General features: G+C 40.9%; 1 protein-coding gene across 4 annotated transcripts in view; it reads right to left on the bottom strand.

Annotated features, from left to right (window-relative positions):
* MTUS1 (microtubule associated scaffold protein 1) overlaps nucleotides 1-18824 on the bottom strand; it is a 184439-nt gene that overhangs the window by 35057 nt on the left and 130558 nt on the right. For all 4 annotated transcript variants that reach the window (XM_040243143.1, XM_040243144.1, XM_040243145.1 and 1 more), the window contains one exon: nucleotides 8712-8926. In XM_040243143.1, the coding sequence (XP_040099077.1) occupies nucleotides 8712-8926 (215 nt within the window). The remainder of the gene's footprint in view (nucleotides 1-8711; nucleotides 8927-18824) is intronic.

Raw genomic sequence — 18824 nt, 5'->3', positions numbered from 1 at the left:
AATGGAAAAACAAAGGGCTTTTGATCCTACGAGAAACACCGACCACAGTGCCCGTATCATGATAAGCATATGCTCAGTGTTTGTTTCTGACTCTCCTGGGAGTTTGCCCTTTAAGACATTTACCCTTTGTAGATGACAAAATGCATTTTGTCACTTAGATATTGATTGCCTGTTTCTTTTTGTTTAGCTGCTCATATATCAGTGTTTCTGTCTTAGACCTTTATGGTCCAGATAACAAGATTATTTAATTCTCTTTGTATTGTAATATGCAGAATTTCACACACTGTGCTGGGAGGGTGGAGAGGGAGGTGGGAATCTGGTTGGAAAAGATGCTTTTATGCTCATGCATTACAGATATGAAGTGCTCCAAGGCGGGGGAATGAACTCACCATAATTTAATTAGGAGTCCCCGGGACACAGGCACTTAGTCCCTGGCTGTCGTCCCATCAGTGAGCTTCGATTTGCTAGCTTGGGAGCAGTCAACAGCACAAGGGATTCTGCAGCAAAGAGCCCGGTCTGATGGCTCAGATGTAGGCTCTCTCTGACCTCCTCCATCCCCACTACTACACAATGAATTGTGTCCACTTTTCTGGGTCTCAGACATTTTTACTTTTAGAGTGCTAGTGTCATTCAAAATTCATCTTTGTTTAGGTGCCACTTTGGGTTAGATTTCACTTTCAAAAATATCGGAGGCACACTGAATACTGTTCAGATGTTTGGGGGTGGGCGGCGGGGTGTACCTGGAAACTTTTATGGAGAAATTGGGATTACTGCCATCAACACTGTCCTTCACTTGGCCTGTATGCACAGAATATTTAACAGCTATATACAAGGATAAACCAAGAATCAGAACAAAAACTAACAACAGTATCCTTTGAGAAACAGAAAGTGTGGTATTGGTTACCAGATTCATGAGATGAGCATTAGAACTTCTACTCTGTGATGAATGATTGTTGTAGTTGTTTAGTTGCTAAGTTGTGTCTGACTCTGCGACCGTGTGGACTGGGACCTACCAGGCTCCGTGTCCATGGGGTTTTCCAGGCAAGAATACTGGAGTGGGTTGCCATGCCCTCCTCCAGGGGAAATGATGATAATATCTAATGAATGATGTCTACTACCAAAGTGGTAAAGTCAGTCATTAAATAGACTTGCAACAAATGGATAAGTGATAGTTCTAGGATTCCAACCACTTTTACATATAATTTAATGCTCTGAAACTATTTAGAAAAACTTAGCAATAACAAGACAAATATGTATATGCAGATCTCTATCTATACATCAATCACTTCTATAATAGGTATAAGAGAACCAAAGGGTTAAGTAAAAATTCTGGGAAAAAAATGCTCATCTTCCCCCTTTGTTGTATCTTTCCTTCCCAACTATATTTTGAACAGTGCCCTCTACACATTAGGCAATCAGTAAATATTTGCTGATTGACTATAAAGAGCTAGAAAAGAGCAAAGAACATTTGTGTAAAGACTTTATAAGTTCACCTTACATCTGGGATGCCACCCTCTTTATTGCCCATTTGTTCATTCAGATACACATGCCTGCCTGCTAAGCCCCTTCAGTTGTGTTCCACTCTGTGTGACCCTATGGACTGTAGCCTGCCAGGTTCCTCTGTCCATGGGATTCTCCAGGCAGAAATAGTGAAGTGGGTTGCTATTTCCTCCTCCAGGGGATCTTCCTGACTCAGGGATCAAACTTGTGTCTCCTGCACTGGCAGGTGGGTTCTTTACCACTAGCACCACTGTGTCCCATGGCAGCTGGGTGGTGTCCTAAGAAAGCAGCAGACACAGAGTCTGCTCTCAGTGAGCTGCCTATCTTAAAAACAGCTGCAAAATGGTGATACAAACAGCCGACTCATTGGAAAAGACTCTGATGTTGGGAATGATTGAAGGTAAAGCAAGAGGGCGGCAGAGGCTGAGATGGTTGAATTGTATCACTACATCAACGGACATGAACTTGGGTGAACTCCAGGAGATAGTGAGGGGGAGGAAGGCCTGGTGTGCTGCAGTCCATGGGGTCACAAAGAGTCAAGACATGACTTTGCGACTGAACAACAACAACAATAAGTAGAGTGTGCCAGGGAAAATGTACGTGCTCCTAGAATCCAGAGAGTAGATAAAACAGAGCTATGGTGCTCTGTGATGACCTAGAGGGGTAGGATGAGGGGTGGGGTGGGGGGCAGGCTCAAGAGGAAGGGCATATATGTATACATATGGCTGATTCACAGTGTAGAGCAGAACTGACACAACATTGTAAAGCAATTATAGTTAAATTAAATTTTTTTTAAATTAGAAAACAAATAACAACAACAACAAAAAAAACAGAGCTAGAAGGACCAGGAAAGTCTTCATAAAAGAGTGCCTTTGGAATGAATTTTAAGAAATTCAGTGGAGTCACAATATATGGGCATTCAGTTCAGTGCAGTTCAGTCGCTCAGTCGTGTCCGACTCCTTGCGACCCCATGAATTGCAGCACACCAGGCCTCCCTGTCCATCACCATCTCCCGGAGTTCACTCAGACTCACGCCCATAGAGTCAGTGATGCCATCCAGCCATCTCATCCTCTGTCGTCCCCTTCTCCTCCTGCTCCCAATCCCTCCTAGCATCAGAGTCTTTTCCAAGGAGTCAACTCTTCGCATGAGGTAGCCAAAGTACTGGAGTTTCAGCTTTAGCATCATTCCTTCCAAAGAACACCCAGGGCTGATCTCCTTCAGGATGGACTGGTTGGATCTCCTTGCAGTCCCAGGGACTCTCAAGAGTCTTCTCCAACACCACAGTTCAAAAGCATCAATTCTTCGGTGCTCAGCCTTCTTCACAGTCCAACTCTCACATCCATACATGACCACAGGAAAAACCATAGCCTTGACTAGACGGACATTTGTTGGCAAAATAATATCCCTGCTTTTCAATATGCTATCTAGGTTGGTCATAACTTTTCTTCCAAGGAGTAAGCATATTTTAATTTCATGGCTGAAGTCATCATCTGCAGTGATTTTGGAGCCCCAAAAAATAAAGTCTGACACTGTTTCCACTGTTTCCTCATCTATTTGCCATGAAGTGATGGGACCAGATGCCATGATCTTCGTTTTCTGAATGTTGAGCTTTAACCCAACTTTTCCACTCTCCTCTTTCACTTTCATCAAGAGGCTTTTTAGTTCCTCTTCACTTTCTGCCATAAGGGTGGTGTCATCTGCATATCTGAAGTTATTGATATTTCTCCCGGCAATCTTGATTCCAGCTTGTGCTTCTTCTAGCCCAGCGTTTCTCATGATGTACTCTGCATAGAGGTTAAATAAGCATGGTGACAATATACAGCCTTGACGGACTCCTTTTCCTATTTGGAACCAGTCTGTTGTTCCATGTCCAGTTCTAACTGTTGCTTTCTGACCTGCATATAGGTTTCTCAAGAGGCAGGTCAGGTGGTCTGATATTCCCATCTCTTTCAGAATTTTCCACAGTTTACTGTGATCCACACAGTCAAAGGCTTTGGCATAGTCAATAAAGCAGAAATAGATGTTTTTCTGGAGTTCTCTTGCTTTTTCAATGATCCAGCAGATGTTGGCAATTTGATCTCTGGTTCCTCTGCCTTTTCTAAAACCAGCTTGAACATCTGGAAGTTCACAGTTCACATATTGCTGAAGCCTGGCTATGGGCATTAGGAACTTAAAAAATTGGAGGTAAGATGAAATTCACAGACAGTCCAGGGAGCCATGAAGCTCACTGAGTCTGCCCTGCTGTGGATGAAAGCATCTCTCAGGGTGCCCGACCAGTGAAATGTTTTCTCTGGTACTGGACCTAATCTTTTTGCAGCTGAGCAACTGACAGAATGTTTGGCTTGTGTTTAGGGGCCAAGTCATGTCGGAGGAAAGTATCTTCAAACGCTAGGACCACATGGAGCGTGGCAGGGGCATGCCACGTGCGGCACAGAGGGACTAGGAGCACAGGTGAGGGAGACTCCTGTCGTCCACCTCACAGGTGCTCCTGTGCCTTTGCTCACGGAGGGGCGCAGAAAGCAGGACGGCCTCATTATTGAATTTGCATTTTTAACTTTGGCAATTTGTATAACAAATCCATGTAAAGTAAAATCCAGGTAGCAATGGGATGCTACTGCAAGAAAGATCTGAACACATAGGTATTAGAGAGAAGGGTGGTAACCCACTAAAGATATTAAACAAAGGATGAAAAGCGGCAGGAAGTTAGTAGAGGATTTGAATAAGGTGATGGACATAGCTTTCTCTCTTAAAAAAAAAAAAAAACTACTTATTTGTTTGGCTGTGCTGGGTCTTAGTTGAGGCACACAGAATCTAGTTCTCTGACCATTTGCATCAGGTGGCTAAAGTATTGGAACTTCAGCTTCAGTATACCAGTCCCCCTGCATCGGTAGCTCAGAGTCTTAGCCACAGGACCACCAGGGAAATCCTCGTAGGGGATTTTGAGTTCATAGTGACCTAGCCTTTGGTTCAAGTCCTGGTCCTTCTCTTATCAGCTATCTGATGATAGTCAAATTACTTAACAGTTCTATGGCTCAATTTTCTTATTTATAAACTCCAACTTGTGTTTTTGGAGAGGATCTTATTAATGAGTGAGAATGTCTGGCTCTTAGTAAATACTCAACAAATGTTAAACCCTTCCTGTTTCTCCTTTACCTTCTTCATTAAGGCTGTATATTGTCACCCTGCTTATTTAACTTATATGCAGAGTACATCATGAGAAACGCTGGGCTGGAAGAAGCACAAGCTGGAATCCAGATTGCCGGGAGAAATATCAATAACCTCAGATATGCAGATGACACCACCCGTATGGCAGAAAGCTGGAGCACACAGGCAGTGAGGGGAGGATTGAAATGGGCAGCTTCTACCAAATTAGAGAGAGAATTTTATATTCCCTGTTACATACGGGAGTCATTCAAAAGAAGTATGTGAGCCATGGAGGTAGTTTTAATTTCCTAGTAGCCACATTTTTTAAGTTTAAAAGTTAAACTAATTTGATGATATATTTTATTTAATGCAGTATATCCAAATTATCAATTCAACATACAGTCAATAGAAAAATTAATGAGATATTTCATATCGTCTTCAAAATCCAGGTATATTTTACACTGACTGCGTATCTCAGTTCAGCCAGGCTACACTTCAAATCAAACAAGACCAAATCAGTCAATCCTAAAAGAAATCACCCCTGAGTATTCATTGGAAGGACTGATGCTGAAGCTGAAGCTCCAATATTTTGGCCACCTGATGCAAAGAGCTGACTCTTTGGAAAAGACCCTGATGCTGGGAAAAGATTGAGGGCAAAACAAGAAGGGGCAGCAGAGGATGAGATGGTTAGATAGCATCACTGACTCTATGGACACGAATTTGAGCAAACTCCAGGTGATAGTGGAGGACAGAGGGGCCTGGCGTGGTGCAGTCCATGGGGTTTCAAACATGATTTAGCAACTGAACAACAATAACATGATTCAAATGCTCAGTGGTGTCTTCAAGCTAGTGGCTACCATATCGGGCAGGTCAGCCATACAGTCAATGGAGAGGCACTGAAGGAGTGCTTTGGAAAAATCAATCTACTAGCATTGCTTGAGATGGATTATAGGGGAAAGAGTGCAAGCCTGAAGACTGGTTAACAAGTTATTATCATAATCTAGAAGATAGTTTATCCAGGGTTTGAACAAGGTTGGCATCAGTAGAAATGGAAAAGAGAGGATGAAGGAAGGGGAGAAACACAGCGGGATGAGAACTAACTCATCAGACTTGATTGCTTTCATGTGGGAGACAAAGGTGCCAGAAGAGTTGAACGTGGGGTTGTTAGGCTGGATATAGTAAAGTAAATAATTGGCTTATCTCTACATAGACAAATTGTTCCCTACACTTAATAATTATGTGCTTTGCAATTTAGTTTACTTGGTTATATAAACCAACTCTCAAATTCCTTTCTTACTTAATAAAGAAAAACAAAAGTACTGAAGATAAATGAGTTTTAACTCAAAATCATGTGGTACTGTTAAGTCAAGATTCTAATAACAATAACAGATTTCCATTAGATGAAATAGAATTTAACCTATACATTTAAAACTTTTTGTCTAATAGTATAAAATATTGAGCAGTAAAGTAAAAAGTGCATAGAACCAGAAATCAGAATTCATGCTCTCCCATCACTGGTTACAATGTATACAAATTTTGAACAGCTTATTCAGTTCTTAGAACTGTTTCTTCTTCCACCAAGAGAAAACTATCATATGTCTTGATTATACCACAGAGGTTTTGTCAGCATGATAAGAAATATGTGAAGTACTATAGTAGCTAAATGCCATGGGTATCACAGAAGGGAAACAATAGGATTTTTCTTCTAGTGTGTGCCTATTACTGCCTTGCTAAGTTGCCTTGAGAAAGAATTTAGCTCTGTTCCCAAATCTTATAATAATGACTAAAATATCTACTCTTTTGAGCTCACAGGAAGGCAACTGATAGACATATAGAATATAAGCCTAAGCTGTTTTTTTAAAAGAGTATTTATGAAATACCTGAAAGCATTGTTTTAAATTTTTTAAAAGACACTTAGAAATGAAACACATAGATATGTTCTCAGTGTCTAATCATTCTGTATTTACCACAAAGGCAATTTCCCATCTTAATTACTCACATTACATTTTAGTGGGTCCAGATACATTATTCTACTTGTGTAACATTTTATTGTTTAAATCAGCGGCACAATGTTCCTGAAGGACAACTCTAATGGGATAAATCTGTGCAAACAAATATTTAGACACACACACCAAAACCCAGAAAAATACTGTATGCTACTGTAATTTAAAACTAGAGAAATGTCTACATCTCTGTCTCAAAAAAAGATGTGTATGTATATATATATATACACACACACACAGAGTACATGTAGAGAGATATATATCTATAAATACATATATGTACGTATATATATCTATATATGTGTATGGGTATATATATACATACATGTATATGTGTGTGTATATATATATATCTACATAGGCTACACTGTGGGATCTTAGTTCCCCGACGAGGGATCAAACCCATGCCCCTACATTGGAAGCACTGTCTTAACCACTGGACCACCATGGAAATCCCTCAAAAAAAAAAAAAATATATATATATATATATTTGAACAAAGCTGTAAAATGTTCACTAAATACTGATCTAAACTGTCTACTAGCCTGGAAGCTTGTCAAAGGCACAGAACAGGTCTCATTCACCTCTGTCTCCCCTGCCCCAGACAGGCGATCACATCAGAGTAGCCTAAGGAGTGAGTGTCGGTTTGTTGGACTGAACTGAACTACAGAACAGGCAAACTGAACAGGTTTCCTCCTGAGATGTCATGAACCTTTGTCTTTAAAACAGTGATTTAAAGATACCTAGAGAGCTCAAGTTACATTCTCATCCCAGTATTTCCCCTTAAATAATTAACTTTCTGTTGCTACGCCAGTAGCATGTGTTCATAGAAACTTGGTTTTCTCAGTGAATTTTAACTAGCTCCTGAACTGACATCCTTGTATCAGGGGAAGAGTCAGCAAGCAAAGAAAATCTGTTTCATGTTTGTTGTACGACACACTATCTTAGGAATGGATGAAAACTCTGAAGAATCCTTGGACCAACACTGAGAGTTATCTCAAAAATTTGACCCATAATCATTCTCATTTTCAAACTATTAAGCTCCCTGTGTGATATGGAAAGCTACACATAGTTCGATAAAACGTGACGTGAAAAAAAAAAAGTTAATGCTGTGAAATAAAAGCCCTGTTGTATGGCAAGACAAGAAAAGTTTAAACATAAAATGTTCTCGGTCCTTTGGCCTTCTCTCTTGCTCCACTGTGTATTGCGTTATGCTGCGTTATGCTTCGGCCAGACCTCCCCCATCAGCAGAAATCCCTGCTCAGCCGTTATAAAGAGCACCGTTCTAGTGTCAGCAAGACAACTCCTCAAAGATAACATTCCCTGAGAGCCTGTGAGGGCTCACATGACCTACCACTTTGTTCCTGCAGACCTGGATTGTGTAAACTGTCAAGGATGTCTCAAAAAACATGCACACGACTTCCAAGGTGTGGAACAGTTCTCCGACCTTTCCGAGAAGCTCTTTCCAGGTTAAAATCCTCAGTTTGGCTCAAGTACAATTTTCTATTTCTTTCTTAGATCGGCTGATGAATTTTTTTATCGGCAGTGCTAATATAGTCTAGAGGTGTATAGTAGTTGAACAGGCAATTATATTTTCACTGTTGTGGGGCTAAGAAACTCCAGAGGAGAAGGAGAAGAGCTCAGAAATGTTTCAAGCCCAGATTTCCAGAAATCTAGACTCTACAGTGACTCTAGGTATCAGGTGAGTTGGCAAGAGCATAATTGGCTGCATACTAAGTTGCTTCAGTCATGTCCAACTCTTTGCGACCCCGTGGACTATAGCCCGCCAGGCTCCTCTGTCCATGCGATTCTTCAGGCAAAAATACTGGAGTGGGTTGCCATGCCCTTCTCCAGAGCATCTTCCTGACCCTGGGACTGAACCCCAGTCTCTTTATGTCTCCTGCAAATAGGCAGGTTCTTCACCAGCACCACCTGGGAAGCCCCAATCTTACTGATCACTCACTTAAAGATATGCACAAGATAGGAGCATGCGCATTGCACATCCTGTCCACCCTCCCCGCCCCCACCTTAGTGAGAAGGCTGTTTAGAGGGTCTGTGTCCTTACCTGAGACAGCAGGTGCTGAGCCACAACTGTTAATGCCTCAAACTTGGTGTTGCCCAGGGAAAGAAGCTGCTTGAGCTGCAGGATAACTCCACTTTGCTTCGTACATTTGCTTTTATACTGAGCCAACTCAAGTGCTTTTTCAGAGGACAGCACATCTGGGGACGTCTGGGTCTGGATGCACAGACTTCGGGGACTCTTCTGTCTGCCCTTTTCAACTGCAAAAGGAACGGATATAGGTAGGAAAACACGTGACCTTCATTTTCCTAAGCAACACCATCTGGGTTCTCTAAACACTAGAGCAGCCACAGAAGAGTGCTTCAGTTATGTTTATAAAGAAAAGCAAATGGATGAGAACGGGGATTAATCGGATATCTGTATGTCTGGAACTAGAACCACAGACGGCGGCTTTAGTTCTGACTTTAAGGATGTATACGCGGCAGAGAATGAGGGGTATAAGGCAGATGGATTGACCAATCCAGAAATATGAAAACTGTGTGAAAAATAATGCTGACTTCATGGTTTCTAATTTTCCAGGTAAAGTGGTACAGAAATCTGCTGTGACAAGTACCCTGACTGGAGGCTCTGATTCAGGCTGGCTGAAAACACACACACACAAACACACACACACAAATGACTGAACTGTTAATGCCTTTCCCTCTTCCTATACGTTTCCTATCAACTTCCTCTCCTTTCCCTGCTGATGGCCTGGTGCATTCCCAAGATTTATACTGTACATGAGTCATTTCCTAATCCCTGATAAATCACCACATATACAGTGAAAATCTAGTCACATTTAACCCCTGATCTTTAAATTCACTGCCAAGAATACTATACTTTAAAAAAAGATTTTTTTTTTTTACTTTATTTTAAACTGTAGTTGATTTACGATGTGTGTTAGTTTCAGGTGTACAGCAAAATGATTCACTGAGAGTTTTATACGCTTCATAAAATACCTTTATTTACTTTTACTTTGGGCTATGTTGGGTCTTTGTTGTGCTGGCAGGCTTCTCACTGCGGTGGCTTCTTCTGTGGCCGAGCACTGGCACCAGAGCACAGGCTCAGTAGTTGTGGCGCACCGGCTTAGTTGCTGCGTGGCAAGTGGGATCTTCCCGGACCAGGGATCAAACCTGTGTCCTTCACTGGCCAGGCGGATTCTTTACCACTCAGCCACCAGGGAAACCCTGAGTATAATACTCTTGACTATACTATTCTGTTTTCTATCAAATACAAGCTTTGTTGTTTCTTTTTCCCCCTTCAAGCAGTAATATGGTTTGAAAAAAAATTTTTTTTAAGAATCACATGCTAATACTCCAAATCCATCTAAGATGCTAAGTGACTGCTCACTTTCTGTCACAGGGCCCTGGGAATCTCTCTATTTTATACAGAAAAACTGTTCCATCTTGGAACCATTCCAAATGTCTCGGCCACTTTAAACATCAAACAGAATTGGAAAAAGAGGAAAGCAAACTACTTAACTTCTTAAAATGAGTAGTCTAAATAATCAGATGTAAATCTGAAAAAATAAAGTAATAAGAAACTAAAAAAAATAAATATTTCTTTATTCTCACAGGCATTCCCTACAGTGTCTACAGCCTGTAGTGACAAACCTGAGACCATTTTATAGATGGTAACTACTTTCTCTAATTTTTTAGAAGGAAGAAAACAGTGATTTCTAGAAGGAAAATAAAGAAACCTCAGTATTCATGTCCCAAAAACCAGTGGGAAAATACATCCAATATTCTTTAAGTTAAATAAACTAACAGGAAAAGGGCTCTCCTTTTCTATGGTAGCTTTCCATGGTTAAACAACTCGTATTTGTATTAACACTTGATAATTCTCACTTCTAAAATGACTAAAATATTGTGTTTTTAAAATACTTAGACTTCCCAGGTGGTCTAGTAGCTAAGACTCCAGGTTCCCAATGTGGGGGACCCAGGTTCCATCCCTGGGCAGAACCTTCAATTTACATATCCAAGATCCCACAGACTGCAACTAAGACCCAGTGCAGCCAGTTTTTTTTCTTTTAGACAAGCATTATTTCTGACAATCATTATTTACTTATTTTGAAAGATAAAACATTTCAAATATAAGAAAAAGTACACATAAAATAAGCAATTTTATCTATAATTGAGATGAAATATATGTTCAAATTTTGCTGTAGTTGTTTCAGATTTTTTTTCCCCCCACTGTTTTGTTTTTTTCTCTGTGGGAGAAGGCAAGGGTGGGATGATTCGAGAGAATAGCATTGAAACATGTATATTATCATATGTGAAACAGATCGCCAGTCCAGGTTCGATGCATGAGACAGGGTGCTCAGGGCTGGTGCACTGGGAGGACCCTGAGGGATGGGATGGGGAGGGAGGTGGGAGGGGGGTTCAGGATGGGGAACACATGTACACCCATGGCGGATTCATGTCAATGTATGGCAAAAAGCACTACAATATTGTAAAGTAATTAGCCTCCAATTAAAATAAATAAATAATAATTAAAAAAACAGTTAATAAATCTTCTCAGTGGCCCTCTATAGCAAAGCAAAGTTCAAGGATGTGAAGGGCCTAACCTGGGCGTAGGCAGCGTCTATAGGGCGGACTCCAAGACAAGAACCTAGGCTTCTGTTCCCACCCATTCTGGAAAGTGGAGATGGACTGTGGATGTAATATTGTTGCATAACTAAATATAAACATTTATGCAGGAATCTTAACAAAATGTTACTTAATTCATCCAAGCCCATTATCTGCTAACTTCATTTCAATAAACCTATATACTGGTAAATACCTACCTTTTATATCCTGTTTTATACACTTTTATACAAACAAACAGAAGAGCAAAAAACTTCTTTTAATCCTTGACCATCCAGAACTTCCACTGCAACATATGTAGATACAGGTTCACTTTCCTGACTGATATCATAGCATATATCTTCCCAGCACTGACTGAAATATGTATTCATTTATAATTTACTGCTCTGATGTTACCATTTCTTAAATCTTCAACATTTCATTCTGTTTCTAGGATTTCTATGCTAATCAATTTTATTATGTAATACAATATCAGTTCTTAAACCATTAAGTTATAATTATTTATAAAATCAAGGAATGAAGCTTTTATATTAACATTTTTGGAGAAAACATTAAGTTGCTTGTCTACTTAGTTTCTAGGGGGAATTTTAGTATTAACAAGTCCTATGCTAATAAGTTACTTCTATGGAAAAATATGAAATATAAATTAATTTATTAAGCACTGTTTTTTATACTCAGGATGAAAATATAGGTACTCTTTTTGTAGCACCAAAATTTTTGTTCTTCAAATTATCTCTTATGCCAAAGTTGGGCAGCAGCTAAGTATTAATGTTTATGTTTGGCTCCTTGAGAAACTAAACATTTTTAACTGGATTATCAAGACTTTCAATTTACAACTCTACAGAATTTACAGAAATTATTTTCCTAGTATCATTGTTTGGCTAAATTCCTTGTTATATGTATATACTTTCTTTTATATTTATCTGTTTTTTCATTGAATGGTTAATTCCATTTCTAACACTATTTCAAACACAGGGAGATCGACTTATCTTTTCTTGGTTCAAAGAGATTAACTTTAGTGTTTCTCAATGGACATAGATTTTGAAATAATATATTTACATTGTGTTAAGCATCTGTCAATATTTTGAAAAAGTGTTTAAAAAATAAGAGTTGAATTAAGCTTCTGAAGCCATTACAATATCTTTTTTTATTTTACCTTGCTAAATTTTGTTAAAGGCTTCAAATTCCCAAGACAATTTTTTTTTTACCATCTGAAATCTAATTTGACATATTTCCCCATATAACTGACATATAACATTATATTAGTTTCAGGTGTACAACATGGTTCACCATATATATCTGAATATATTTTTATATATTGCAAAACAATCATCACAATAAATCTAGTTAACATCTGTTACCATACATAAAATTTCTTTTCTTGTGATGAGAACTTTTAAGATATACTCTCTTAGCAACTTGTAAAAAAGCAATACAGCATTTCCAATTTTACTCTCCATTCTGTACATCTCCACGACATACTTATTTTATAACTCCAAGTTTCTACTTTTTGACCCCCTTTCCCCAGGCCCGACCAACATTTATTAATAGTTTCCCCCCCCCCCCCAGATCTGGCCATGCAACAGTGTAAGCCACTCCTGAGTTTGTTGCTGAATTCAGATGGCTTAGATCCACAAGTGAGTTGGTATCTATACATTCCCTTTATTATATTTCAGTTGCTTTAGCTTTTGGTAACGAAATGGCATTTGTTATGAAAAAGAACATACATATATATGTATATGTAACTCCATCACTTTGCTATACAGCAGAAATGAACACACACACAGTAATGGCATTTGTGCTTATGAAAATCCTATTTGTTGCATTTTGGAACTGTTAAGTTGTGTCAAGGCATATCTGGTTTTTGAAATTTTAGAAAATTCTCTAGGACTTGATACTATATTTGGAACACTGCTAAAATCATTGTAAATGAACTTATGTAGTTTTTACTGAGGTACACCCTGGAAAAGATCGTGATGCTGGGAAAGATTGAGGGCAGGAGGAGACAGGGGTGACATAGGATGAGGTGGTTGTGTGGCATCACCGACTCAATGGACATGAGTTTGCGCAAACTCCAAGAGACAGCGAAACGCAGAGAAGCCTGGAAGCCTTAGTGACTGAACACCCCTGGAAAACATCAACTGTCCAAGTGTGATTGCATTCCAATCATGCAAGTCTCAGCTGCTTTCTCATCTGTGCTTTGCCTGGTTCCTGTTTACCTTCAGCTGCAGTTCAGGGTCAGGGTGCTAACTCCATCTAACTAGAGAATTGGGGTGGGGCGGGGGCAGGGGGCAGGTAAGCCCCTGCCTCAGGAAAACTCAGGTTCTCCAGGTACCAGCTTCTTTTTCTCTCAGGCTTTCTTAGTGGCCGTAGAACTGGAATTACAAAGTAGGAAACCTCGCATACCAACAACGGTTCCTAAAGGTCCAGCCGTGAAAATCCCAAACACCATACCTAGAATTCAAACCCCACTCCGCCTCAGGAAGTGATAGAAATCATTGGAAATTATCATGGACATCATGATGCAGTTTTCAATGGTACCAGGGAGAATCTCATTCAGACATTTAAAATGACTCTGATGATATCTGCCTGCATAGTGTCATACCCCAGATGGAGGTTTAAGAATATAAAACCTGCTGATAAAGCTTCTCTAACACATCCTAGCACAAACTATTGGAGTCACAGCTAGTAGGGGAGAATATATTCTCTTATGAATCCTACATGAGGTTAAAATGACACCTAGTAAGGGGTCTTAATGCAAACTTGCTTGCAGAGAAAAGATTAAAAAAAAAAACCAAACCAGCCCCAATGTCCATAAGGAGTGAAGTGAAGTGAAAGTCACTCAGTTGTGTCTGACTCTGTGACCCCATGCACCATATAGTCCATGGATTTCACCAGGCCAGAATACTGGAGTGGGTGGCCGCTCCCTTCTCTGGGGGATTTTCTCTACACAGGGATTGAACTCTGGCCTCCCACAGTGCAGTCGGATTCTTTACCAGCTGAGCCACCGAGGAAGCCCAAATAAAGCAGAACCTGCCATCCTTTGCTGTGCTTAGTTGATCAGTCGTGTCCGATTCTTTGCAACCCCATGGACTGTAGCCCATCAGGTGCCTCTGTCCTTGGGACTCTCCAGGCAAGAATTCTGGAGTTGGTTGCCATGTCCTCCTCCAGGGGATCTTCCCAACGCAGGGATCGAACCCAGGTCTTCTACATTGCAGGGGGACTCTTTACCATCTGAGCCACTAGGGAAGCCCATCCATAAGTAGAGGTGTGCTTAAATAAATGTTTGGTACAGTTATACAATGGAACATCACAGCTGTAACACACAAATAGAAAGCTCTCTGTGTTAAATGAAAAAAACATGCTCAAGAGCAATGTAGGTGATGGGTCTCATTGTATCAAGAGGTATGTACTTTTTTGCTTATAAATTCATAACAAGGCTTTCATATAATATATATAAAAGTACTAACGATGTTTACCTTTTCAGAGAAGACAATAGGAATCAGATTGATATAAAGGTGGCACCCCACTCCAGTACTCTTGCCTGGAAAATCCCATGGATGGAAAAGCCTGGTAGGCTGCAGTCCATGGGGTCGCTAGGAGTCGGACAGGACTGAGCGACTTCAGTTTCACTTTTCACTTTCCTGCATTGGAGAAGGAAATGGCAACCCACTACAGTGTTCTTGCCTGGAGAATCCCAGGGACAGGAGCCTGGTGGGCTGCCGTCTCTGGGGTCGCTCAGAGTCGGACACGACTGAAGGGACTTACCAGGAGCAGCAGCAGTGCATTTTTAAATACTTTTAAATCACAAGGTAAATACATTGCGAGCTTCCCTAATGGCACAGTGGTAAAGAATCTGCCAAAGAATGTTCAAACTACCACATGATTGCACTCATCTCACATACCAGCAAAGTAATGCTCAAAATTCTCCAAGCCAGACTTCAATAGTATATGAACAGCGAACTTCCAGATGTTCAAACTGGATTTAAAAAAGAGGAACCAGAGATCAAATTGCCAACATCCGCTGGATCATCGAAAAAGCAAGAGAGTTTCAGAAAAACATCTACTTCTGCTTTATTGATTATGCCAAAGCCTTTGACTGTGTCAATCACAACAAACTGTGGAAAATTCTTCATGAGATGGGAATACCAGACCATCTCACCTGCCTCCTGAGAAATCTGTATGCAGGTCAAGAAGCAACAGTTAGAAGTGGACATGGAACAACAGACTGGTTCCAAATTGGGAAAGGGGTACATCAAGGCTGTATATTGTCACCCTGCTTATTTAACTTATATGCAGAGTATATCATGTGAAATTCTGGGTTGGATGAAGCACGAGCTGGAATCAAGATTGCTGGGAGAAATATCAGTAACCTCAGATACACAGATGACACCACCCTTATGGCAGAAAGTGAAGAGGAACTAAAGAGCCTCTTGATAAAAGTGAAAAAAGAGAGTGAAAAAATTGGCTTGAAACTCAGCATTCCAAAATCTAAGATCCTGGCATCCGGTCCCATCACTTCATAGCCAATAGATGGGGAAACAATGGAAACAGTGAAAGACTATTTTTCTGGGCTCCAAAATCACTGCAGATGGTGACTGCAGCCATGAAATCAAAAGATCCTTTCTCCTTGAAAGGAAAGCTATGACCAACCTAGACTGTATATTAAGTAGAGACATTACTTTGCCTACTAATGTCCATCTAGTCAAAGCTATGGTTTTTCCAGTAGTAGATGTTGGATATGAGAGTTGGACTATAAAGAAAGCTGAGCACCAAAGAATTGATGCTTTTGAACTGTGGTGCTGGAGAAGACGCTTTAGAATCCCTTGGACTGCAAGGAGATCAAACCAGTCAATCCTAAGGGAAAACAGTCCTGAATATTCATTGGAAGGACTGATGCTGAAGCTCCAATAGTTGGCCACCTGATGCGAAGAACTGACTCATTGGAAAAGACCCTGATGCTGGGAAAGATTGAGGGCAGGAGGAGAAGGGGACGACAGAGGATGGGATGGTTGGATGTCATCACCAACTTGATGGACATGAGTCTGAGCAAGCTCTGGGAGTTGGTGATGGACAGGGAAGTCTGGCGTGCTGCAGTCCATGGGGTCGCAAAGAGTCTGACACGACTGAACGACAGAACTGAACCAATCTGCCCACAATGTGGGAGACTCAGATTCCATCCCTAGGTTGGGAAGATCCCGTGGAGGAGGAAATAGCGACCCACTCCAATATTCTTGTCTGGAAAATCCCATGGACAGAGGAGGTCGGGCTACAGTCCATGGGGTCACAAAAAGAGTCAGACATGACTTAGTGACTAAAACAACTACAACAAATATATTACCTACTCAAAATTTAAATGTAGGATTTTTTAAAGGTGGTTAAAATGAATTCTGAGCTTCAATCTTTAACACTTAACCATCAAGCAAACATAGTCAATCCATGGTTTTTCCATGGGGAATCTGGGCAGAAATCTAAGTAATGCAGCTTCTATTGAATGTGAATTCTCAGAATAGATTTACATATCTGCAAGTTTTAGCCTAAGAGCAAATAAGCATACAGACTGCCCTCTACCTAGAGCTGGAAAAGCACGCTGTGACCTCAATCTTCCGCTCCATATACTGTGCTCCCTGAGGACACAGCTGTACTACATGACAGCTGATGACCCAGTTTAAGCATCCTTCCCTCCCTCCTCACCCCTGGACCAACGGAAGATCAGAGACAATGCAAAAATCTCCAATGATGCTCAAAGCCCCAGTGCTCATAAACAGAGTACTTTGTAATGCCAAAAATCAACAGTTTCCCTTAAGTCCTACCGGATTCATTATTATAGCAAGTTAGCTTAATATGAACCAAACTTTGCCCTTGTGTTCCCTTTATTAACATGTTACCATTTTGATAATACAGCTATTTAAAACTAAAAAAATCTCGTTTATTATCTCCATTAACAGGCTATCTAATTGCAAAGAATCAACTTACTCAGAAATTTTAAAACTAAATGTTAACTTTCACATAGATTCAGATGCATGTTGGCAAGATAATCACCACTGTGTGTCTGATCAGACCTTCCTGGACTTCATTCCAGTGAAACTGAAACCTCCATCAGGAAAACCAAAGTCCTGAGTCCAGGATATTTGCTCACTTGAGAAATAGCTGGATAACACTGTTTACTCTCTTTGTTTTTCTACTCAGAAATCTCAATGTAATAAGATTTCAAACCAGCCTAAAGAACTTATTTATCGTCCTCTTAAAGAAAACAGTTGAAGGAAGAAGAACAGGCCCATGTTTCAGGCTCTGTCACTCAGGCATATGGACCCCCACCCTCAAGGCAAAACACTTATTTCTGAGAGAAAGACTTAACCATTCAGACAGGGACTAACCTAGCTGCTGAGGATACAACCATCCTAAGGCAAGAACAAGCCATGGACAGAATCTGCTGGCTTTCTGAATATTAAAATCAAGCAAGAGACAAGACCTACGAGGAGAGGTTGCCTTGACTTGAATGAAAAACTATACGTAGCCTTCAGTAACTAACATTTGTTTCATATACCTATTGATTTATTACTCATTTACTCACCAAACGTTTATCAAAATCTACCGTGTGGCTTTGCTGTGGACAGGTGGACCTGCCTGGTGTCTTGGGGGTGGTGGAAGCAGGTATAAGAGGGCGGGGCCCTACAAAGATACACGAAGACACCTTGTGTCTGATAGCTCTTGCTGTTTAACTCACACACAGCTGTCTGCGAAGGTGATAGTCGCTGGCTGGGATGTGCCTTCCGCTACATTACTGCCTTGACAACTAAGGCTTGTGGGTTAATAAAACATAAGCAGTGAGCTAACAGGCTTGGCGAGCAGCTTGGCCAGACAACTGGTTCCCGTCTTTCTACCTTAATCTGAATCTCCTCGTCTAAAACACTTCCTGGGACACCTGTCTCTCCACAGGCTCTTTCTGTCGGTGTTTGCTCAGCAGTTGAGGATGGCAGTTTATGCTGAGGGGGAAGTTCCAATGACAACGAGGTCTTCAATGTGGACTACCTGGAAATATGTGCTCTGATAAGAGGGAGCATCCAGTTCTGAAACGATGACCCCCCTGTGCATTCAGCAAATGTCTGCTGGATGTGCCTCTAGCAAGCTGGTCCTTGTCCTTAAGGGACTTTTACGCCACAGAGACAGAAACAGGCCACTGCCGATGGCCATATGATAATTAGGAAAGAGAATTATGTACACAGTGCAGGGAGAGGACGAGGCGGGAGAAACACCTGGATTCGCGACCAGCAAGAAAGGGTGCTGGAGACACAGTGTGGATGGACATTTGCACGTCAGGCAGACAGATATGAGAGCAGAAAACACCAAGGCAGAGAAGTATGGGAGCCCTGGAGGTCCTGACATTCGGTGCTGACAGCAAAGCACTCGTGAAATTAAAGTAAGAGGATGTGGCTGGAAGCAGAAACAGGGGCCAGACAGGAGTGCCATACAAGGCTTATTCTGGTAGGAGACCCAGAGCGGTGCTGAGCAAGGGTCTGGAGACGCAGGGGAA

This window comes from Oryx dammah, unplaced genomic scaffold (genome assembly GCF_014754425.2).
Source record: "Oryx dammah isolate SB20612 unplaced genomic scaffold, SCBI_Odam_1.1 HiC_scaffold_7, whole genome shotgun sequence".
NCBI classification, from domain to species: Eukaryota; Metazoa; Chordata; class Mammalia; order Artiodactyla; family Bovidae; genus Oryx; species Oryx dammah.
Note: the sequence above shows the minus strand (reverse complement) of the source record. Positions and strands in the feature narration are given on the sequence as shown.